Source organism: Xenopus laevis, chromosome 7S (genome assembly GCF_017654675.1).
Source record: "Xenopus laevis strain J_2021 chromosome 7S, Xenopus_laevis_v10.1, whole genome shotgun sequence".
NCBI classification, from domain to species: Eukaryota; Metazoa; Chordata; class Amphibia; order Anura; family Pipidae; genus Xenopus; species Xenopus laevis.
This window is the reverse complement of record NC_054384.1, coordinates 81,890,338-81,915,180: the sequence shown is the minus strand read 5'-3', so window position 1 is coordinate 81,915,180 and position 24,843 is coordinate 81,890,338. Positions and strand designations below refer to the sequence as shown.

Below are 24,843 nucleotides of genomic sequence, written 5' to 3'. Positions count from 1 at the left end.
TCGATCAGAGAAGTGAATCAACTCAAACTTACAGCCAGAAATGGAAACTGAGAAGTCTCCTGTTTTCATGAGAGTAGTTTCCATTCAGGCACAGTGGTCATTAGCTCAGAGTCTGCTCAATAAACCAGACTGGGTTGGTAGAACAGTCAAAGCTAATCCTGAAAGAGAAACCCAGCTAAGGTTGCCTGGTGAAGCGTGACTTTCTAAAGCTCACAAACGTATTCTTCATTTCACTCTCTCGTTTCCCAAGTCAAACAAGTTATTTTCACATTCAGTCTTGGCAGTTACATTTGGGGCATTATTTTACAAAATCCAAATTTACTGGATTATTTTAATCAAAAAAAGTCTTACCAAAATAGACTCCATGTATGGACCTTATTTATTATTAAAGAAATCACGATTTACTGTACCCACATTATGTTTCTAAATATATTAGAAACTACTTCTCCCCTGCACTGCGTAAAAAAGTGGGCTGGTCTGACTCTGCCCAAAAAGTGGGGTCCTAAAAGCAGATCTCTACCACTGTCTATGGTCCTGTTCTTTGATTCAACAGTTTTGGGTCATATCCTATTGTAAATCCACGTGGTACTGGGAGTAGCTCCGGGGGGCGGGAAGTAGAACTTCTCTAATGATGGTTTTGAAGATTAATGTGTGACTTAACCATTGGGGTAGGTGGATGAATGTGTGCAGACCTACTCCAATTTAAATATGTAACCCCATTCATGACTGTATAGCATGTTTCTTTTTGGTGCTGCTAAAAAACATTTAATTAAAAAAAAAAAATCACGATTGAATCGGATAGGGGACAAACATGAAAAATCAGATTTTTTTTGAGATTTTTTCCTGAAACCCCAATTTTTTTTCTGACTTTTGCCCGAAAAGTCCAAAATAGTCGGATTTTCGGGCTTATTCCAGTGCAGAACACAGAAACTTCCGAATAGTATAGGGACCTCTCTCATTGACTTATATACAACTTCGGTAGGTCCGAGATGCTGGATTTTCCAATTCTGACTTATTCTATCCTTGGGGGTTTAATAAATCTTGAAAAATTCAGCTTTTTTTTCCCCCCAACTAAAAATTTGGGTTTTATAGTAATTCGAATAGTTTTTGGCATTTGGACTTACACCCCCTACGTGTAAAACGAATGTGTGTGTATGACTGGTATCTCTCAAAGGAAAACTTTACCCCCGCAATGAACAGATAGTTTAGATCGTATGCGCTGGCCTGTTAAAGAATCTTTACATAGATCGCAAGCATACAGTTTCAGAATAATTTAAGTTTATTTACAAAGCAGACTCTTGACACAAAGCATGGCAAGGATATAAGTTAAGCATATGATACTGGTTAAATCCGTAATCCTACATAGAATATTTATGCATAGAAATGAAATATTACACAATTATAAAAAAAATAACAGTGAAAAGAATTCTAGCCAAGCTCATTTGGGGATATTCATCTTGCAGCATATTTAGCAAATGCTTATGTTTTCCACCTGCTCTCAGTTAAGCCTTATACCTGAGGGTTCCAGTTCTTTTATACGAACACACAGATACTGTATGATACTGCTGTGAGACGGAGAAGCTTTACAGAGACAACACTGGTGAGCCCTGAGCGGCCTCCCTGATCTCCCTAAATGGCAGTATTTGGTAAATGAGGCTTGAGAATCCCAGCAGATGAGAGAAATACGGTGGCTCAGAGCCTGGGTCATTCGTGGGACTTCCCTTAGGAGTTTACCCTGTAGAAACGAAGTTATGCAAACTGGGACTGCCTAACAAATGTACATGGAGGGGAAAGTAACACTGCTTTTGCTCACTGTTGGCTAGACTTCAGGAAACAAAAGAGGAAACAAGAAACGCTGGAAACTTTTTTTGTTGTCCTCTCACCACAAAGAAAAAGACCTTCAGCTCATAGAATTATACACGTATTAAATTTGAATTTCGTTTATAAACAAATGAATGCCATGATTATGCCATAAGATGGCACCGCGACTGCAACCACAGAATAAAACCGAGATGCATATCTGCCAATGTTTACCCCTTCCCCCATTAAGAAGCAGCTATTACTTTGCTAATAACACGTATTACGTGGACGGCACGTTTTATCTAGAGGAGTCCTAGACAACCTCCTTTATAGATATGATTTAAGCGCAAATGTGCGAACGGCGGATGTAAAAATATATATGTCTGGAACGGAGGTGAATAAAGGCAAGTAATTATGTACAAATCCAGCGATGAAAGTAGATCTTGGTGGGGAAGGCAGAAGCCCCACACAATGACACACACTAAGAACACACAGGTAAAATAGCAGCAGAAACTGGTACAAGCGCCTCTCCTCGTTCCAATGCAAGAGGGATCAGTTGATCATAACCGACACTGCTGTAGACTATGTGGAGAGGTGCAGTCTGGGTGAATTTTAGGACACAAGAGACTCAGAATTCTTCGTGGACATTGCGGGCGTAATCCATCAATTTGCTGCCCGTGAAATACTCGCTGTACTTCAGTATTTCTTCTAAACTCAAGTGATGGTCCTGATTTTCATCAGCGACTGCAATCATCTGCTTGGCTTCATTGAGAGCATTGTATTCATTCATAGGATCCATGTATTCCTGGAAGCAAAACATAATGAGCACATTTACTTAAAGGGATACTGTCATGGGAAAACGTTTCCAAAATGAATCAGTTAATAGTGCTGCTCCAGTAGAATTCTGCACTGAAATCCATTTATCAAAAGAGCAAACAGATTTTTTTATATTTAATTTGAAATCTGACATGGGGCTTAACATATTGTGAGTTTCTCAGCTGCCCCCAGTCATGTGACTTGTGCTCTGATAAACTTCAGTGAATCTTTACTGCTGTACTGCAAGTTGGAGTGATATCACCCCCCTCCCTTTCCCCCCCCCCCAGCAGCCTAACAAAAGAACAATGGGAAGGTAACCAGATAACAGCCCCCTAACTCAAGATAACCTGGTAGATCTAAGAACAGCCTGCCAGAAAGTAGTTCCATCCTAAAGTGCTGGCTCTTTATGAAGGCACATGACCAGGCAAAATGACCTGAGATGGCTGCCTACACACCAATATTACAACTAAAAAAAATACACTTGCTGGTTCAGGAATGACATTTTATATGGTAGAGTGAATTATTTGCAGTGTAAACAGTGTAATTTAGAAATAAAAACTACATCATAAAAATCATGACAGAATCCCTGCCTTACCTTAATTCAAGCTTTAGTGTTGTGATGCATGAACAACAGAATGGCTAGAATTTGTGACGGCTAGAGTATCTTTAAAGTAAAGTATAAAAGGGACGCGAAGTTGACCCACTCAATTCTGTTCTATGTATTGACTACACTTAAAGGACAACGTTTTAAATACAATGAAAGGCTACAGTCAACGACAAGATGAAAGATCAATGCTTAGAAATTAGGGATGCACCGAATCCACTATTTTGGATTCGGGCAAACCCCCTATTTTGGATTCGGCCGAACCCCCAAATCCTTTGTGAAAGATTCGACCGAATACAGAACCGAATCCTGATTTACATATACAAATTAGGTGTTGGGAAGGGGAAAACATTTTTTACTTCCTCGTTTTGTGACAAAAAGTCATGCAATTTCCCTCCCCACCCCTAATTTGCACTCCAAAGGCCAAAATGTATTTTTATATATTGGGGTGCATATATATAACTTGTATATACATTAATCTTCGAAACGGCACAACCTTGTAAAATCTTTACCTCTTTATTTATAATTAGGGATGCACCGAATCCACTATCTTGGATTCGGCCGAATACTGAACCGAATCCTAATTTGCATATGCAAATTAGGGGTGGAAGGGGGAAACTTTTTTACTTCCTTGTTTTGTGACAAAAAGTCATGCAATCTCCCTCCCCTGATTTGCATATGCAAATTAGGATTTGGATTAGGTCTGGCCAGGCAGAAGGATTCGGCCGAATCAGAATCCTACTGAAAAAGGCCGAATCCTGGCCGAATCCCGAACCGAATCCTGGATTCGGTGCATCCCTATTAGAAAAGTTTAGTATTGTGCCTTCTCAAATTCACTATTTTAGTCTTCTTACCTCCAGTTCCTCCATTGTCACAATACCATCATGGTCGGCATCAATGACTTCTTCATATTCCTTTTTCCTTTCCCGTACCCAGTCATCATCGATATCCTGGGCCTGCTGGTTTTCAACAGTGCCCACAGGAAGAGAAATAAATTCAGACAGAGTCAACTTCTTATCACCATCCTGATCTAAAAGAAAACATTTATAAAGTGTCACTGGTTGTTGCAGTTCATGATTGGTTAAATATAGATGTATGACAAAATTCCTACTAAGATCTGACATAAGCTAAACTTATTCTCTAAATATCACATATTTTCAGCACTTTGATTATGCATCAAACCCATCAGTCCCTGCCTCAGTGGAGCTTACAATCTAAGGCCCCTATCACATTTACACAACACATTTTATCAGTGGCCATTTAACCCACCTGTAGGTTTGTGCATTTTCAGATTTTGAAGCAGTTTCACTGCCCAGTTATCTAAGGTGTAAATGCTTTATCTGCCCTGGGATAAACAGGTATGGGATCTGTTATCTGGAAACCCATTATTTGGAAAGCTCCAAATTACAGAAAGCAGTATCCCATAGACTCCAATTAATCCAACTTTTTAAAAATGATATCCTTATGGGATTTCCATATGGTTATGTTTGATATTACCAGATCCATTTGTGGTCAAGAGTAACTGCCAGGGCCATCATACGGTTATTGCTATAACTGCAGCGGAATACCAAAAAAAACATGTCCAGACATGACTTTTGGTATTTTATAGTGTCTCTGGGAAGGTCTTTAGAAGTGATCCTACATGCCTGGCATGTCTAGACCAGTCTGGAGCATATGTCTAAATAGGACTTGTAAATAAAAATACCAAAATACCAAATACCATATGGTGGTGCTCACAGTAAAGGCTAACTAAGGTTTATGGGTATTTTACAAAATGGCGGCTTCATTTCAAAAAATGGCGGGCAGGGAATGCTTTGCTGCAGTGGGCGTGGCTATACCAGGTCACGAAGATCAGCTCAAACTTAGCCCCACCCATTAGGGGTGGTAACCCTGCCCATTAGGGGTGGGGCACCTGTCAACCTAAGTTTGACGCACTAAATAGGGATATACTATTTTTATAGGAAGGAGAAGTACTAAGAGAAGTAATATTTGCACTGGTTCTTAATACTAGTACCAGGTCAACATCAATGCAGACTAGTCAGAGTACAAAAGCATGGAGTAGCAGCTGCTTCGTCTGGCATCCAATTGGTTCATCTATGTACCCTCCCATAGGTAACACAGGCTGGTGAGTGTTACATCATAAAATGTTAAATCTTAACATACCCTTGGGTAGGTAATTCGGTATTTCCCTGGAACATAAAATAATGCACAGACACGGGAAAGCAAGATATCTAGTAAAATTAAACAAATTATGGATGGCACAACCGCAGCAGTTTTATCCTTAGAAGATGTTGAAATATTGACATAACACTGTTTGTTTCCAGCAAACGAGGTCATTAATCCCAAGTACTGTGCCTAAAATGCAGGCACAAAAGTATTTATTAACCGTGTAGTTGCTTTTGCTCACCTAGGTCACGTATAATCTCCTTCACCATAAATTTAAGCATGCCTCGACTGTGCTCCGGATGCAAGAAGGACAGAAACTCCTCTTCATTCAAGAGCTGGTCTGCAGGGGGGTTGTCTGCTTGGAACCAACGATCCTTCAAGTTATCCAGCACTTCTTGTGCTATTTAAATTCAGACAATCACAAATCAGATCAGCAACTACAAATTCCCCTTATAAACTAAAATACACTATTCACATTCTAAATATTTGCAATCAATTCATCTTTCTAGAAAAAAAAAACACTCTATACTGATAAATGCTGGACATGTTTGTTACAGCTAATTCTGCACTTCTTGAGAAATGGGAAACCATGAAAGAAATAGGAAGCGACTAAGCGACTAAGGAAAGGTGGTTTCAGCAGAGGTGGTGAGTTACTTGGAATCACCCACGTAAACACCACGTGTGTTATTGTTGCTACTGCTCTTGGGTAAAGACATGAAGATAAAGTGGCCTGTGTGAGAATATTCGGTGAGAAGGCAAGGAACTTACTCTCTTCGTCAATCTTCAAATCCTCATTATTCTTCAGTTTTTCCGCAACCTCTTTCTCATTGAAGCCTTTACTGGCTAAAAACTTGATTTTGTATTCATCCCACGACACGTGCCCTGCAGAGCAACACCAACATTGTAGGCAAAATATTCTAATGATGAGATACCATTTCATTTGTAAGCAAAAATATGTTTTCTCTTAATAGTAAACTGCTAAGAATCAGTGTATGACACACTTGAAATCTGTTAACAGTCTGACCATAGTGCCAGGATAGAAGTCAGTTGTGACCAACCACCTGTCTACTGTTGGCATAAGGTTTTGGTGGGTACCGTGGAGGGTAATATGACAGTCTGGCAATGATAATTAGTCCGAGTGTTCAGTTAATATACAGTGTTACCTGTAGAAATACAGTAAATCTAGGGTTTTGCCATTTGTTAGGTTCAGCTGAACCTACACTAAGTTTCATTGAGTCTTGTGACATCACTGAGCACGGTTATAAGGATATAGTTTACAAGATATTCTTGTGTATTATACACATCTCAATCTCTAATTGCAACGCAGATTTGATAGGAGATATTTTTATTGAAATAAGAAAATCTGGCACAGACTAGGGATGCACCGAACCCAGGATTCGGTTCGCGATTCGGCCTTTGTCAGCAGGATTCGGCTGAATCCTTTTGCCCGGCCAAACCCGAATCCTAATTTGCATATTCACAATAGGGATCGAATTTTTTGACTTTTTGTCACAAAACAAGGAAGTAAAAAATGCTTTCCTCTTCCAACCCCTAATTTGCATATGCAAATTAGGATTTGGATTCGGTTTAGTATTCGGCCAAATCTTTTGCGAAGCATTCAGGGGTTTGGCCGAATCCAAAATAGTGCATTTGGTGCATCCCTAACACAGACATTCATGGACCTCTTGTTGCATGCCAGTGCCAATCAGCAATAGACATTTACCATTCATATAAATAGGAAGTGAGTGGAGGCAATATGAATGCCAACATTCTTGTTCTCAGCAGACTACATTGGTGAAGGCATTCCTTCCCCTTACAATACAAATACTAGGAGATTTTTTTTTTATTGGTTTGTATATTCTATGTCAGCACAGATTCTCTTTCCTACCGTCACCATCTGGATCCACGGCACGGAAGTGAAGCTTGTTCTCGTTCACAGCCTCTTGGAAATGCTCTTCTGTTTTCTCCATGATCCACCTCTGCATTTCACTCGCACTAATTTGTTTGTCCTCATTTCTATCCACCCTGGAAAATAAAATGAAGCACTAATAATTTAAACATTATTTTAAATGTTTTCTAAAAGAATTAGGGTATGGTATTTATTGTCTGGGAAAGCCACGTATCCAGAAAACCCCAGGTCCCAAGCGTTCTGGATAATGGATCTCATACATGTATTAGCCAAACAGGCAGTGTTCTGTGAAGTGTATCTGGCCCACACTGCATCTCAGCTATCCTTCATCTCTCCATTGGTCACTGCAGTTGCACAGGAGGAATAGCTCAGACAAGGGGGCTCATTTATCAACATTGGGCAAATTTGCCCATGGGCAGTTACCTATAGCAACCAATTAGTGATTAGCTTTTTAAAGCCAGCTGTAAGTAGAACAATGAATGCAGCATTTTGATTGGTTGCCATAGGTTACTGCCCATGGGCAAATTTGCCCAGCATTGATAAATTAGTTTATGCCACTAGAGATGGAGGTGGTATATGTGTGTATACATATATATATATATATATAAACACACACACACACATATATACATATATATATATATATATATATATATATATATATATATATATATATAGAACAGCAAGTAACTCACCAACTCTGCTGATTGGTTGTTATGAGATAGTGAAGAAGTTCACACCATCATTAGAGGTGGTGGATTATGTAATTAGTATTATGTATACTATTATGGATGTGCTACTCATCTAGGCGGGTTATATCCCAATTCTATGAGATGCTGCGAATCTACTTGTCTACTGCAGTTCCCCATAACAACCAATCACAGATTTGCTGTTATTCTAAGTGCTGATTGGTTGCCAGTGTTAACAAATGACCTAAGTGATGCAAGACATGTCCCAGGCACTTTATTATAGTTCATGTATGAGCAATACAATACATGTGCACACTGTAAACTTTCTATATGTATTCTGTATATTCTCAATGTTATGTAATAGTCTGTATTTTTATGATACTTTAGAATGTCATTAACTCGGGCATTAAGCCATCTACATTCATCAGGTTATTACAGTCTATCGAGCTGCCGCCTTCATGTCGAAAGAGTAAGCGCGCTGTAAATTTTGTATGGGAGATAGAGCAGAAGTTGTTTTACTGTTAAGTGACATTTAGTTGGCATTTGGCAAGACGGCAGAGCTACTTTTTTACATTCACTTCGAAATGTGGTGACTATGAAAATGCTGGTTTTGTGTAGGCACACTCTTTGCAGTACGTGCTTTCCCCTGATCAGATTGTAGCTGAGCAGAACAAAAACATCATATGCTACTTTAGCTGCTTATTGTCCCTGCCGCAGTTACATTAAAGTGTCCACTGCCTAAGGGTAGGGGCACACTGGGCAATTCGGGAAAATTTAGTCGCCTGGCGACTAATCGCCTCGTCTTTGCGGCGATTAATCTCCCAAACGCCTTGCCTCTGTCTTGCGCCGGCTATAATGAAAAGTCTCCTGCAGCATGGCACACGAGGCGCTTTGTATTCCGAAGTCGCCCAAAGTTGCCTCACCCCAAAGCACCGTGTGTGCCATGCCGCAGGCGACTTTTCATCATAGCCGGCGCAAGACAGAGGGCAGGCATTGGGGGGATTGGTCGCCACAAAGACGAGGCGATTAGTCGCCAGGCGACTAAATGTCCCCGAATAGCCCAGTGTGCCACTACCCTAAAGCTGGCCATACACCGGCTGCTAAAAGCTCTTTTGGTTCCTTCAGACCAAGTTAGTGGCCCAAAAAGGGGTCCCTTTCCAACAGCCTGCCTAAATATCGGACAAGGGCTGCATTGGAACATTGTGCGATTCTCTCCTGACGGACCTTCATAGAACCACGTTAAATTCTAATCTCGGCTCCTGAGCCAATGACTGAATTGCTCTAATCCAGCACTGAACATGGGTGGCCAAATTGTGTATAGATCTGCTCTGATGGCTACCTCACCAGTCAAGTGGATGTTTCCATATATGGTCATCTTTACACTCGGGACATGTACTTTCTGCTAAAGGCACACAGAAGTAGGGCGACTGTCCATGGCCAGCATACTTACTTTTTATTACTCACAGAGGTAGAACCTCATAATAAAGCATATTTTTTACTGTTTCATGAACTATAGCCAGAGCATGTGGAAATTACAAATCATACATTTTGTGTAGTAAAAGTGGGAGTTTATTTAATGTATGTTTCTCATAAACAATATCATCGGTTTTATACCATGAAGGTAACCATATTATATTATATCTGGATTTTTTCAATAAATCTTGATTTATTTTTAAAGTATTCCCGTTCAGTGCGGTACTATGTAAGCTTTATTGAAAAACTGTAGACAGGGCTAGACACTACTATTTGTGGGCCTGCAAATGGCCACAAACAGGGTCACAAAGCCCACACACACACAAGCACAAAAAAGGGGCCAATGCCACAAAGCTGGTATCACTATCAGTTCTCCTGCTGCTTGTTAATAACACTTATGAAGTCATTATTTAAAGGTGTTTAATTTAGGGACAGAATGGTTACTTAACAGCAAACACTATGGTTTATTACAAGTAGGCTTCATAATATTCCAACATACTTAGGGCAATGTCAAACAGGTATTCTGCCATACATTACTGCCACTCACATGAGTTCCAGCTCGGCAGACAGACCCCTCCACTGGCCAGAATGGTATTTGTCTTGTGTCTGGACCCTGTGGTTTACTCAAGGATCAGATTAGAAATGTTACACTAAGCACTTCTGAAGTTCTGAGCATTCTCGTGGGCGAGTTTGGGTTGGCCTCTTCATATTCTCACCCTGCCTACGGCCATACTCTGCCAGTGTTTGGCTCTGGCAGCCTCCATTTATAGGCACACATGTGCTCCGCCCCCTTTTGTGACATCTGAGATGGGCGGCCAGGCGTGGGTCTATAAATGCAGGTAGTGGCTGGGTTAGGGTCAGGTGCGGGATGAATTTTAGTAGATGAGCACATCACGACTTCACATTAAGAAGAGACTTCATATCAAGAAAGAGCCAGAAGAAGGCAAATAATTAAAAAACAAAAAAAAAATAATAATGACAACAACTTGAAAAGTTGCTTAGAATTGGCCATTCTACAACATACCAAAAGTTAACATAAAGGTGGAACGCCGCTTTAAATATATCCTGACATGAAGGATTACTGAAATGAATGATATATTTCTAGGCACAATGTTAGTAGGTAGAGTGTTGTGCCTTTATAGCCCAGACTAGCCACCTTTATATCTACACATTCGGTGCTGAGATCGGATGGTGCGCTGTTAAAGGGAAACCACCCCCTCCTGATGTATTTATTACAGAACAATGTCATTAAGCATTATCACTACATTTCTCTTTCTTTTACAAATTGAACGTGGCCCTGCTGACTAGCAACGTCTTTTTTTTTTTTTTAAATTGTAATATTGCAATATTTTTAATCAGCTAAAGGAACATACTAATTCTAACTTTAGGTAAAATTTACTCTGTGCAAAGTGATGGTGAAAATAGTGATTCACACTCGCACACCCTGGCGCTCCAATGCTTGACAAATAGGTCTTGCACTATCCAATAAACTAGCAAGGACTTGCCCTGCCAACATTACCCATATGCCACAATAATAGAACTGTGCTGAAATCATATATTCAAAAGAGAAAACAACATTTTCTTTTGCAAAAAATTACATGAATGTATCCGGCAAGCCATTCACCTGTTTCCTCATGCTCCCAGCAACTTTATCAATTGTGCTTTGATAAGCTAACCTTATATCTCAGCAACTAATAGGACCATGGTTCCCCATAAGTAATGACACAATGATCCCCTTGAGTTGTCCCACACAGTACTCCCCTGCACAGTACTCACTATCCCCCGACCCCACTATCATTCACAGCCTGAAATGCAACTGCACTGCAAATAAACCAGAGAGGCTGATTGTAAAGCTGGCCATAGACGCAAAGATCCAATCGTACGAATCAAGAATTTGTACTATTCTTGGATTGTGTGTGGAGAGTCCCGACATTGTCCCATGGAGATCGGTCGTTTGTTCGATCGGACAGGTTAGAAAATTTCTGTCGGCTGCCAATAATTTCTCTGCGTGTATTGCCGATCATACGATTTTCAGTGGGAGACCGTCACTATCTTTGTCAGACATAACTTTCATAAGATTGCTGTCAGGGGCAGAACGTTGGCTGATCTGTTCTTTTTATACTTTTTGTCCTCAGAATGGTTAGTGGCAGGTCGGGAGATGGGAAAGTCCGATCGTTTGAAGATTCGAACGATCGGATCTTTGCAGCTATGGCCAGCTGTAGGGTAGATCAGAAATATGAACTATAGACATAAATACTTTGATGATAATTTAGGTTCAGGTCAGGAACTGGAAGGGAACGAGGAAGTGAATTAAACAGCAAATGAACAGCAGGATCAGTGGGGAAGCCAGTGGGGAAGTTATATCAAACTATTCTGAATAGGAAAGTCTAGAGTTATTATTAACATATATTTATACTGTATATTGCAGAACTGTATAAAAGAATATTGCACAGGTACTCTGGAAACCCAATACCCAGAAAACTACGATAACAGGAAGACCATCTCCCATAGAGCCCATTTTTAAGCAAAAAGATCTAGCAGAGGTATGGGACCTGGGAGAATGCTCAGGACCTGGGGTTTTCATAGCTTAAGTCTATTAGAAAATAATGGAAACATTAAATAAACCCAATAGACTGGTTCTGCTTCCAATAAGGATTAATTATATCTTAGTTTGGATCAAGTACAAGGTACTGTTTTTTATTACAGAGAAAAAGGAAATGTGGATTATTTGATTATAATTGATTCTATGGGAGACGGCCTTTCCGTCATTCAGAGCTTTCTGGATAATGGGTTTCCAGATAACGGGTCCCATACCTGTAAAGATAAGGTGGCCATACACGGGCCAACTGTGGATGTTCTCTGCAGAATGGAGGATAACATGGATGGACCACACATAGGGTTGCCACCTGGCCGGTGTTTTACCAACCTGCCCGGAAAAAATGATGGTTGATCCCAATGTTATTAATAGGGAAAAAAGATAAATATATAGGAAGGTTGACAACCCTAGCCACACATGGTATGGCCACCTTACTATTGTACGGATTGTTCATGCAATACAAGTACCAGTAATCACACAAAACATCAGTTAATATGATATTATTGGTATGTATACAACCCATAGCAACTCACCATTAAATGGCTCCCAACATAATCTAAATGATGCACATGCAGTCCTTGCCCCTGTAGGATTTTCAAAGCAGCCTGATTGACAACTGGATGATTTTAGGCCACATACTGTTTGGGTGGGCTGCTAAGAGATGCCAATGCACAGTCCGATAAGCTTCTGATGTGGTCCATCTGCAGGTTTAATCGGCCTGTTTATGGCCACCTTAATTAGCAAATATTACAGGACTAGTAGGACGAACAAAAAATGACCTGCCCTTTAATCTAGTACAACCTAACTTTCACAAGACTATTGACAACTAAACTGATTTTCCTTAGCCAATAGCTCTGATGGAGGCATACCAAATAGTCATTTACTTCTCTTGAGTGACTTCTCAGATTTTAGAACAAATATGAGAATCTCTTACCAGACCTTGAATATAGTAAAAACTTTCACAAGACTTATGAATAGACAACAGCTTTGATGGACACAATACAAAAAGTCAATGACTTTTCTTGAGTGACTTCTTAGATTTTAGAACAAAGATGAGAATCTCTTTTCAGGAAACCACATACATGTCTAATACTGCTCATAGTAAGTGTAAAATGAATCCCACCACACAGCTAGTAAAAGTAACTGGTAAAAGTGAAAATACCTCCCACCAGTGATCTGCTTTTGCATAATTTACAATGAACGACCACACAGCGCCACAATTACATTCTTATAAAATTAATCTGAAAATACTGGTAACATAAAGTGGCATCAAAAAGTTATAATGAACGGTTGTGTAGATAGCAAATGTGAAATGGGAGCAAAGTTACAAGTCGTAGGGGGCTATGAAATAAAAGGCACTAAGTTTGTGTAGGAGCAGTAACCGATAGCAACCATTCAGTGGGAGGTACTTACAGCAAACATCTTATTGGTTGCTATAGGTTACTGCTGCTGAGCAAACTTAAGTTAATTGTATTACATATGGGGAATGATATGGGGAATGATGTGTGAAATGTTGGTAAACTGCTGGGGCAAAGATGTTAAATCAGCACTCCCTCTTCCTCAATACAGAACAGCTTCAGCTCTTGGATGTTGGTGGGTTTCCTCACATGAATCTCTCGCTTTAGGTCTTTCCACAACATTTCAGTTGGATTAAGGTCAGGACTTTGACTTGGTCATTCCAGAACATTCACTTTATTATTTTTATTATTTATTCTTTGGTAGAACGACTTGTGTGCTTGGGATCGTTGTCTTGCTACATGACCCACTGTCTCTTGAGATTCAGTTCACAGACAGATGTCTTAACATTTTCCAAACTCTTTAGAGATAGATTTGTAACTTTTTCCAGCTTTATGGGCATCAACATCTCTTTTTTTTTTTTAGGTCCTCAGACAACGCCTTTGTTCGAGCCATGATACACATCCACAAAGGCTTTGCTGGATCCCCAATCTCTCACTCGCACCTGATTGTCATCCTATTGACTGAAAACTCCAGCCTCTGATTTCACCTTTACTTACTTTTGCCACACACTGATAGGTTATTGGATCATTTTTTTTCAATAAATACACAAGCAAATATAGTAATTTTTTATTTAACTAGGTTTTCCTCATGTAGTTTCAGGAAAATCAGATGAGGCTTAGGTCACATTCATATAAAAGGGTTCACAAACGTTTAAGCACCATTGCATGTTGCTGACAAGTGGTGTTCTAGGCTGCTTGCAACAGCTTGAAAAGTACCAGGTCATCAATCGAGCTTTATGCAATCACCTTTACCCAGGGAAAGCCACTTGATGCCTATATGGACTCCCTAATATACACAAGGAAGGAGCCCCCTGAGGCCAATTATCAGCAGCATCAACTCAGTGACGTATTACGTTAAATTACTTAGCTCCATTAATTACTAACACAGTACATCACATTCAAAATGCCATGGACTTTGTTAAAGTTCACAAGGTAAAACTGGAGACTGGTGAGACACTGGTGTCCTATGATGAGACACCACTATTTCCATGTATACCTCCGAGCAAGTCCATTTAAAAAAGTGAGGAAACGGCTGAAACAAAACATCACCCTCTGCAGCAGAACCAAGTTGAACCCAGAACAAGTTTGCTCTTTGCTGGACCTAAGTTTTAATACCTCTTATTTAAAAAATAAGATTTTTTTTTACAGACAAAAACACACCTGTGCCATGGGGTCGTCAAGAGTCTCCCTTCATAGTGAACATTTACATGGCAGATGTGGAAAAGAAAGCAGAGAACACTTAACAAATGCGGGTACCCTGTGGGATGAGGGAAGGATTTTCGGGTACGGGTATAGATGCGAGTCTGACCTATATTTCTTATCTTATATTGTCTATATTTTACTTCTTTTAAAATGTTACAAAACTTTTTTGATCATCGGGTAGCGGGCTGCGGGTTCACGGTCTCAAAAATTGGTTCTGTGCAGGACTCTAGCATGCAAACTCGTGCTGTTACCCAAAAGCCCATTTGAGGAAATGGTCACATTCATAAGAAATCCATTTCAGCAGATATCCTTTTACAGGTCAAAGCTGTGGAATACTTTACGTTAAATTATACACGAAAATCAAGCAATATGAACTGGTGCAATGGAAGTTCAGAGCACAAAGTCAGACACACACAACACCTAGCAAACTGCGTGGGATAACTTTCAGTAATTTCAGCTTTGAAGCACCATTGCATATTTGCTCAGGATGGGGTGTCTGATCTGACACCAAGCTGTCACTTCTTGTAAAAGGTACCACATCAATCACTGCTTCCAGCAGGAAGAGGCTTCTCATTCATCCTTACTGGAGATGTAGGTTCACATTTCTCAGAAAGTAGAAAAAAAAAAAAAAACGTGCAACAGAAACAAATCTTGCTTTTGAAGGATCCAAACATAAAAAATGAAATAAATTAAATATATATATATATATATATATATTTTTTTTCCACATTCTTATGCCATAAAAAAATTACATTGCTTTAAACAATAGGACTTGTTCCAATAGTTTACATGGCATACAGTCCAATATATCATGAACTGAATGAATGAAAACCTCCACCAATGTGTCCCTCAGCAAATGCTAAATAAATTATTCACATGGCTTTTCATTAATAGTGCCAGTTCATAAGCCATTTTGAAATTGCTAGAACAATAAGCTTTTTGCTTGGACCTGCCACAAGGCATATATTTAGCGCTGCTTTGCTGGTGTCCAATATTACATTTAAAGTTAGGCACTATCTGCAAAGGGTTTGTATGTGTATGTTATTGTCTATGTGGGATTCCTCTAAATTTCCTCACTCCACAAACTTACAGGGATTCCTAATGATTTCAATTTTGAAATCTGACATGGGGCTAGACAAAGTCAATTTCCCAGCTGCCCTTAGTCATGTGACTTGTGCTCTGATAAACTTCAATCACTCTTTACTGCTGTACTGCACGTTGGAGTGATATCACCCCCTCCCTTTCCCCCCCAGCAGCCAAACAAAAGAACAATGGGAAGGTAACCAGATAGCAGCTCCCTAACACAAGATAACAGCTGCCTGGTAGATCTAAGTACAGCACTCAATAGTAAAAAACCCATGTCCCACTGAGACACATTCAGTTACATTGAGAAGGAAAAACAGCAGCCTGCCAGAAAGCATTTCTCTCCTAAAGTGCAGGCAGAAGTCACGTGACCAGGGGAAGCTGGGAAATTGACAAAATGTCTAGCCCCATGTCAGATTTCAAAATTGAATATAAAAAAAAATCTGTTTGCTCTTTTGAGAAATGGATTTCAGTGCAGAATTCTGCTGGAGTAACACTATTAACTGATGCGTTTTGAAAAAAACATGTTTTCTGATGACAGGATCCCTTTAAGGGTCATGAAGGATTAATATCAATTAAAGGTCATGCGATAAAATCTCTAAAAAGAAATAGTTTAGCAGCTTTGTCTCTGCAGTACCAATAAGTATGTTAAAAAACATGCAGCAATGAAACTCTGTGTGGTATCATATAGTGAATAAAGTACCCCTCTTGTAAATTATAAGGATATTATAAGTTACCGGGGAGTTTCATGGAACTCTGAGGTAACTTATAATATCCTCATATTTTGCAACAGGCGGTACTTTATTTAATACACAAGTTTCAGTGAGTCAATTGACAGAAATGACATCACTACTCACCGTTTATAACTGATGACATCAGTACTCACCGATAATAAGGATATAATTTACAAGATATTCATGGCTTTTGTGTATTATAACCTTTTTCTGTTCTTACAAGTCATTCAGTATGAAACTGAGCAAGCACCTATTAAACATCAGCCACAATGACTAAACATTGTCTGTCTTTTAGACTATTATGCTGGTAATTTTGCAGATTAAATGCATATATATAGTCCCATCTCTATGAACTGAGTGTATATTGCAAGCAATATTTAGAAGCACTTGTAAGTTGCCCCAAATCAGCATCCTAAGGATTTCAGCATACAATGAAGAGCTCCAATCAATCATAGATGCTTCTTGCTTTTTTTTTCGTAATGGAAAAAGCATAACAGCAACTGGAACTGGTACTTTTCAGCCTCAAAAAATACAGGGATAGGAAATGCAGGAACTCTAGTTAGCAAAAGTTGTCTATATAAATTATTGCCTCTGCTAGAATACTGCCAAAACTAAATACTAGGAGTGGGGAATAAACCCCATTTTACTATAGTAAGGATTTGAGAATAGCCCCCATTTCTCAAGAGAGGCTGTACTCCCAAACAATGCATTTACGACAGCATATTCCCATAGTGTGTAGACTTTATTATTTACCCATATTATTCATTACAAGCGTGAATACCTGCAATGAAACAGACTTTGCCTCATACATCATGAAAATGGGTGTGTGAAAAAGTAGCATTACCCAGTAAACCCCATTTTAGCTGTCATCTTACTATTTCTTATGTTTCAAGGTATGTGACTCTAAGAATTATGAAAACATTTGCACAAACTTACAGGAACTGTACACCTAAAGGAAGCAAGTTAGCTTGAGTTTCACCACAAAACCATCTCACTTCTTAAAAATGCCCCGTCATCTTTATTAATACTGTAAAAGGTGATGCATGTAACCTAAACCGCACGTTTATACCCAAGCTTTGTTATTTTGTGGAACATGATATTAAAGGACTGTGAGAAGAAGATGTTTTTTTTAAAATATAAATCTCCCTTATCTCTAGAGAGCTAGTAAATCAGTTCAATAGAAGCAAAGGTTAATGTCCCATAGAATTTTCTCGATATCTTCATGCCCAAGAAATTAACTAAAGGCAAAAAAATGCACCTTCATAATTAATGTTATTAAAAAATAAGATCTATAGCCATAAAGATTGCCATGTTGTTTTCCAGGACTCAGTCTGCATCACAAATTCAGAGCGGTCACCCCCCCTCAATTTTTTTGGGTTTGAGGTCTATCCCCCAGTCTCCTGGCACTCTAACACATTCCATCGTTATCTCCTGATTTTCCATGAAAATCCGGTATACGCACGCGCAGAATATTTCAGTGATTTCAACTGGAGCAATGTGTGCATGCACAGAGTGGTTTCTGTGGCTTCAGGAGTAATTATGAACATGCGCTGACATTACATAACCAGAAATTTATGGTATTCCTCTGGCATGCACCACAGCTCCCCCGCACTCTACAACATTGACAGTTCTGCAAATTACCACAGGTGTGGGATCCGTTATCTTGAAACCCGTTATCCAGAAAGATACACATTACGGAAAGGCCATCTCCCATTTTATCCAAATAATCCTAATTTTTAAAAATGATTTCCTTTTCATCCGTAGTTATAAAACAGTACCTTTAACTTGATCCAAACTAAGATATTATTAATCCTTATTGGAAGCCAAACCAGCCTATTGGGTTTATTAAATGTTTACATGATTTTCTAGTAGATTTCTAGTCTTTCTAGTAGAGTCTGGGAACGTCTAGGGAGTCTGGAAAGGCCCAGGTCCCAATCATTCTGCATAACAGGTCCCATACCTGCACCAGGGAAAAAATGATGCGGTGGCATCTATGGTAGATGTAAATGCTATATCTGCCCTGGGAATAAACAGGTATGGGATCAGTTATCTGGAGACCCATTATTTGGAAAGCTCTGAATTACGGAATGCCCTTCTCACAATAGACTCCATTATATCCAAATAATCCAACTTTTTAAAAATTATTTATTTTTTCTCTATAATAATAAAACAGCGCCTAGTACTTGATCCCACCAAAGATATAATGAATCCTTATTGGAAACAAAACCTATCGGGCTTATTTTAAGTTTACATTATTTTCTAGTAGACTTAAGGCACGAAGATCCTAATTACGTTAAGATATGTTATCAGGAAAATTCCAGGCTATGAGCATTCTAGATAACACGTCCCATACCTGTGCTGCATTGCTAAACGGACCAAACATCACTTCATTGGAAGTTCGAGGCTAAATGGAGCTGAATGACCCACAAATTATCATAAACCGATGATGAAAGATGCAATCTGGCCAAGCAACTTGCAGCTACATTTCACACATATCCCTAAGAAATGACCAGTGTGTCGCTAGCTGTAGAATACAGTATAAAGCAATGACATGAAGTTAGTATAAACTTGAATCATATTCTATGCCCAACGTTCTGCAAAATTAATATTGAACCAAAGTTTTCTCTCTTTAAAGTCACATGCCACAAAGCCCTATGTAATTTGATCACCTCACTACATTATAGAATGGGGAGAACTTATCTATATATATATCTATATATACAAATGCAGGGTGGCAGCACTCCAAGGATTTTGCAACAAGATAAGGATATTTGACACCTTATCTTGTTGCAAAATCCTTGGAGTGCTGCCACCCTGCATTTGTATCCATTTTTATTAGGATTAGCACCCAGGTTGAGCCTTTGTATTTCGGAGTGCGGAACATGTGCATTATTATATCTATATATCTATCTATCTATCTATCGATATAAGAGAGAGAGAGCCATGATAGGCACACTAGGTATACCAGAACACCAGTATATACCAAGTAACTTTTCAAGGGTTACAAGGAGTTGCCACAGGGAAATAAATGAGAATCTCTAGGAATAACATTCACCAATTTATGTAGAAAGAAGATGATAAAGAAAGGCTAAAGATCAATGTTAATTTATTCCTGAAAGGATAACATCACTCCTCTTTGGGGGGGGGTTGACTTACTTGGAAAAAATAGCTGCCAGTTTCCTTCTATTCCTTCGAGGTTCAGAATCTTCATCAAATTCTTCTATTTCTTTACCGAGAAAAACCTCTTGGTGGAACTCCTTGTTGAGGTGACCATCCATTTCCATCTTTACTCCATTCAGATGGTCAGGGGGCAGAATTTCATTTTCATCTTTATTGTCCGCAGCCTTTTCTTTAGTTTCTACCTTAAGAGCAGAGTTGTTTGCAGGTCTGGCATAGACATCCATAAGGAGAAATATGAAGAGCAGAGAGAGGTAGATAGAACCAAGGCTGAAGAGGAAAGCCTGCTTGGATACCATGTTTCTGTTTACAGCTTAAACAGAGACCACACAGTGGAACGGTTAGTGTAATTAATATCCTGAGAACAAAACAAAAAAAAAAAAACAGTGAATTTTCTAACTACTTCAGTTTACTGTGAAGCTACTAATAGCTAAAAAACTGTAACTTATAAGCAGATGCAGGCAAAAGTCTATAAAACTATTGTGGGGTTGATAGACCCATACGTTTATGGAATACCTCAACCCAGCCAGATAATATATATAGATTTATATAAATGGATAATACTGTTAACTACTAATCAAGAGTAAGGGAATTGCATTAATCCACAGCAGTGAGAATGATATTCTTTCAATAACATTATCTAAGACAAGCATTTATGCTAAATAACACCACAAACCAATGTAGGCTTCTGCCCCATGTCCATTTCATTAGGTGTGCCATGGGAATAGCCCCACAATTTTGGAACTTCAGTTATAGGGGCAAATTCACTAAGCGCCGAAACGCCGAACGCTAACGTCAATTCGCTAGCGTTGGGCATTTTCGTTACTTCGCAAATTCACTAACAAACGCTGGCGTAGATTCGCTAGTGTTACTTCGCACCCTTACGCCTGGCGAATTTTCGCTACGGACGTAACTACGCAAATTCACTAACGCGCGCAGTGTACTGAACGCTACCTTTTACGCTAGACTTCCTTCGCCACCTCAGACCAGGCGAAGCGCAATAGAGTAGATAGGGATTGCTTCAAAAAAAGTCAAAAATTTTTCTAAGTCCCAAAAAACGCAAAAACGCTGGCTTGTTTTCTACATTATGGGTGAGGCTGAAAAAGATCGAAAAAATTTTTAGGGCTCCCCTCCTTCCCCCCTACATTTCCTGACTCATGGCAACTTACCTAGACAGTGGGCACATGTGTAGAGCAAAATAAAAATTTTATTTGATGTTTTGAAGGTTTTCTAGACATTTGTAGTGCTGATACGTATTCCTCCATTGAAATTTGAAGCCGTATACAAATTAACCTTCGCTAGCGTAACTTCGCTTCACTTAGCGAATCAACGCTAGCTCAACGTCGCAACCTTACACTACCCCTGTGCACAACTTCGGATTTTAGTGAATTTGCGGAGCGCTGGCGAAACTACGCCTGGCGAAGTTGCGCCTGGCGCAACTACGAATCTTAGTGAATTTGCCCCATAGTGTTTATGCCATACAGGCGAATCTGTTTCTTGAGATATGGGTATAATAACAATATAGCACTACATTATAGCAGTGAACGTCCCTATGTGAAACAGCCCAAGGGAATGTGAAGAGAGACATATACAAGCTAATAAAAAGAAGATGAAAAAGACTATAACCAGTTACTACGGTCCTACATAATTATTTCTGTTCTAAGCAATTTGCATGAAAATCTTAGGGATTGTTTAAGGTGGGAAGAATAAAGTAAACAAACATTTCTGCTAGAAAGCCATATAAAAAGACTTTGTGTGATATTTTTTTAAGGGGGAATTGTGGGAGCACAAGGCCAAATAAAAATACAAAGGAAGCGCAGCTGATCTGGCCAGGATAGTTACAAACATACAAAACTGGAAAAATGGATCAACGCACATTCCCTGGTCCTAGGGTTGCCAACTGTCTAGATTTCACCCGGACAGCCCGGTTTTTTGGAAGGGCTGGCCGGGTGATAAATGCCTGTCCGGATTTCTAAATTAGGAAATTCAGACTGGACATTGAAGTGAATGATGTGGCGCTCAGCCAATAGCTGATCGCCAAGTCATCAGTCCTGCCCCCACATCCCGGGCCTTATACATCACCCATCCCATCCCCCAACGGCACCGGCCCCGCCCCCCCTACGGCACCGGGTCTGCCCCCTGCCCAGTCTCCCAAAGGAAAAAAGGTGGCAACCCTACCTGGTCTCCCGTTGCACAAATGAATTTAGTATCTGAGCTAATGCACGTATTTTGCAAAACAGGGATTTTTTTTAGTTACAAAATTATGATCATGGGGTTTACCTTGACGCGGTATGGTGGCTTATCAATTTTACGATCATTTTGTAACTAGAAAAACCCTGTTTTGCAAAATACATGCATTAGGTTTGATACTACATTAATTTGTGAAACAGGGGACCAGGGAATGTGCATTGATCATATTTTCCTTTTTTTTTTTTACCATATTTCTTCATTTAGTTTCAGGCCCGGACTGGCAACCTGTCAACTCGGGCAATTGCCCGTGGGGCCTCTCTATTTCTTGTTCAAATGGGCCGCTCTTGAACAGAGAGATGAGTTGTGTTTCCCCCTCCGTCGCCTTGAATGAAGGCAAGAAAAGAAAAAACGGCACACCAATAGGGCAGCCCGGAATAGAGTTCCATGCGGCCCAGCTTGAAACGCTCGGTTGCCTGTATTATTAGGAGAGAGACTCTTCTGCTGTGCTCTGTGACAGGACGCCGCTCCCCCTTCCTCCCCCCGCAGCTTCGCTGGGCTGGCTGGACTGTTTGCTCGAATAGGAGACGCCACAGCTCGTCATGTGACTCGCCTCATCTAGACCTGCCTCTCTGCATTGTAATCCGTCGGCATGTGAGGTCCTTGTAAGAGGTACTGCTCAGTAGAGGAGTTTAAAGCTACAGACACGGGAAGGGAGCCTGGGAGAGGGATCACTGACTTTATTGCTAAAAATATTTTGGCTGCGCAGGTACTAGCCACAATCTGATACAATCTGGACCTTTTGAGGGGGGAGGGGGGAGGGGGGGTTTGGGGAGTTCTAGTTCAACAAGTGCTTTGTTTTTCAGTTTAACTGTTTATTGCTAAGAATGTTTCGTGCTGCGCAGGTACCAGCTACAATCTGGACTGTTGAGGGGGGGGGGACTTGATGAGTTCTAGTTCAGTGAGTGCTTTCTTCATTTTTGCAGTTTTACCCCAATATACTGTATGTGTGGATGAGTACAAAACATAGTGGGGCAAATTCACTAAGCTTCGTAGTTGCGCCAGCGTACGCTTCGCCACACTTTGCCAGGCGTATTTTCGCCAACGGCTACGCAAATTCACTAAAATCCGAAGTTGCGCTCAGGGGTAGCGTAAGGTTGCGAAGTTGTGCTAGCGTTAATTCGCCAAGCAAAGTGAAGTTACGCTAGCGATGGTTAATTTGCATACAAAGTTACAATGGAGGAATATGTAGCAGAACTACACAAGCCTGGGAAATCTTCAAAACAGCAAATAAAATGTTTATTTTGCCCTACACATGTGCCCACTGTATAGTTAAGGTGCCATGAGTTAGGAAATGTGGGGGGGAAGGAGGGGAGCCCCAAAAAATTTTCAATCTTTTTCAGTCTATCACCCATAAAAAAGAAAAAAAACGCCAGCGTTTTTTGGGACTTAGAAAAATGTTTAACTTTTTTTGAAGCAATCCCTATCTACTCTATTGCACTTCGCCTGGTCTGAGGTGGCGAAGGAAGTCTGGCATAAAAGGTAGCGTTCAGAAAAATGCGCGCGTCAGTGAATTTGCGTAGTTACGTCCGTTGTGCAAATTCGCCAGGCGTAAGGGTGCGAAGTAACACTAGCGAATTTACGCCAGCGTTCGTTAGTGAAGCGGCGAATTAACGAAAATGCACTACGCTAGCGTATTCACACTATTATTAGGCGCTTCGGTGTTTAGTGAATTTGCCCCTCTGTCTTTGCATGTGGGCTGCTTTGATTATTTTGCCCGGGCTGCTTTTTACTCCCAGTCCGGCCCTGTTTAGTGTCCTATATGTACAAACCATGCTTGTATTCTGCCATACTCATCACACTTACAAATGAGCTAATCTTCAGATAGGCCACACTTGAGTCAACACAACCATTAGACAAATGAATTTAGTATGTGGCACAGTGTGAAATGTTTGAGTGGAGGCTTGGGAGGAAGAGCACTGAGGGATTGTTAATAGAAGTGTTTGGAGATGGCTGATGTCCCTGGAATCCTGTACTACAGCCCCAGGACTACTAGAATGTGCCTGTGACTCAGGTGAGACAGGGCTGTTGGCTGTGGGGTGTATTATGGCAGAGGCACTTTTAAATAGAAACTTTATTTAAAGGTATGAAAACAAAACATAGGACTGGCCCGCACTCATACCAAGGGCAGATAGAGAATGCATTAGGGCAAAGCTATGCGAGATTGATGCATTGCTATGGATGCAGCAGGAGAACTCTGTGGCCATTAACAGGGAAAATAATAGTGTAGGCAGCAGGAAGTAGTCCCCCAGTTCAGGACGGAATAACGGCAAATTACCCCCCGCCCAAAAAAAAAAACCCCAATAACCACAAGTAAGAGGCCTGAGCCCGGTTTCAATTACCTTCAACCCTGCGCTCTATAGTTCCGCTCACAGTGCCGGAAGTAGGAAGCCAAGAAGTTGCGGCACAGATAGACACGCCCACAGCGAGAATTACGTTGACACGTTTCTAAACGGCGACGTAATAACCCCCCCAGGTCAATCCGTGGCGGGGCTACTGAAAGGCTTCTGATAATGTTCTCACAGCAAATGGGAAGGATATCTGCAATTCGTTGCAGGTTAAATCTTGAGTGTAACGTGCCGACTGGGGCTGTTGTGTTACCGTTTGACTATAATCCCCGGCTACGTTTTTAGCTACAGTCATTGTGAATGCGCTTACCAAATTTTGCCCAAACTCTCGTCTGTCGATTCAGGCTTCTCCTATTCAAATCAGTGGATGGTTGCTAGGGTAATCTGGTCCCTAGCAACTAGATTGCTGAAATTGCAAACTGGAGAGCTGCTGAATTAATAAATTACATATCTTAAAAACCACAAATAATAAAAAAACGAA

The 24,843-nt window shown here is 40.2% G+C and overlaps 1 protein-coding gene across 1 annotated transcript; it reads right to left on the bottom strand.

The window, feature by feature from the left end:
- Positions 1 to 1,261: 1,261 nt before the first annotated feature.
- sdf4.S (stromal cell derived factor 4 S homeolog) lies at positions 1,262 to 24,495 on the bottom strand. Its single transcript, XM_018227900.2, has 7 exons — positions 24,357 to 24,495; positions 19,747 to 20,125; positions 7,275 to 7,411; positions 6,155 to 6,268; positions 5,628 to 5,786; positions 4,075 to 4,250; positions 1,262 to 2,605 (listed from the first exon to the last, which is right to left on the bottom strand). Exons 2-7 carry the CDS (start codon positions 20,064 to 20,066, stop codon positions 2,429 to 2,431), a joined length of 1,083 nt encoding a protein of 360 aa, XP_018083389.1. The 5' UTR covers positions 20,067 to 20,125; positions 24,357 to 24,495; the 3' UTR covers positions 1,262 to 2,428.
- Between the last annotated feature and the right edge of the window lie 348 nt (positions 24,496 to 24,843).

Excerpts from the sequence above, each read along its gene's own strand:
- sdf4.S (XM_018227900.2), bottom strand. The coding sequence starts at position 20,066 with ATGGTATCCAAGCAGGCTTTCCTCTTCAGCCTTGGTTCTATCTACCTC. Across the intron at positions 5,787-6,154 it reads TTTGAAGATTGACGAAGAGA|CACAAGAAGTGCTGGATAAC; the intron begins GTAAGTTCCTTG and ends GAATTTAAATAG. Across the intron at positions 4,251-5,627 it reads GGAGATTATACGTGACCTAG|ATCAGGATGGTGATAAGAAG; the intron begins GTGAGCAAAAGC and ends GTTTTCTTTTAG.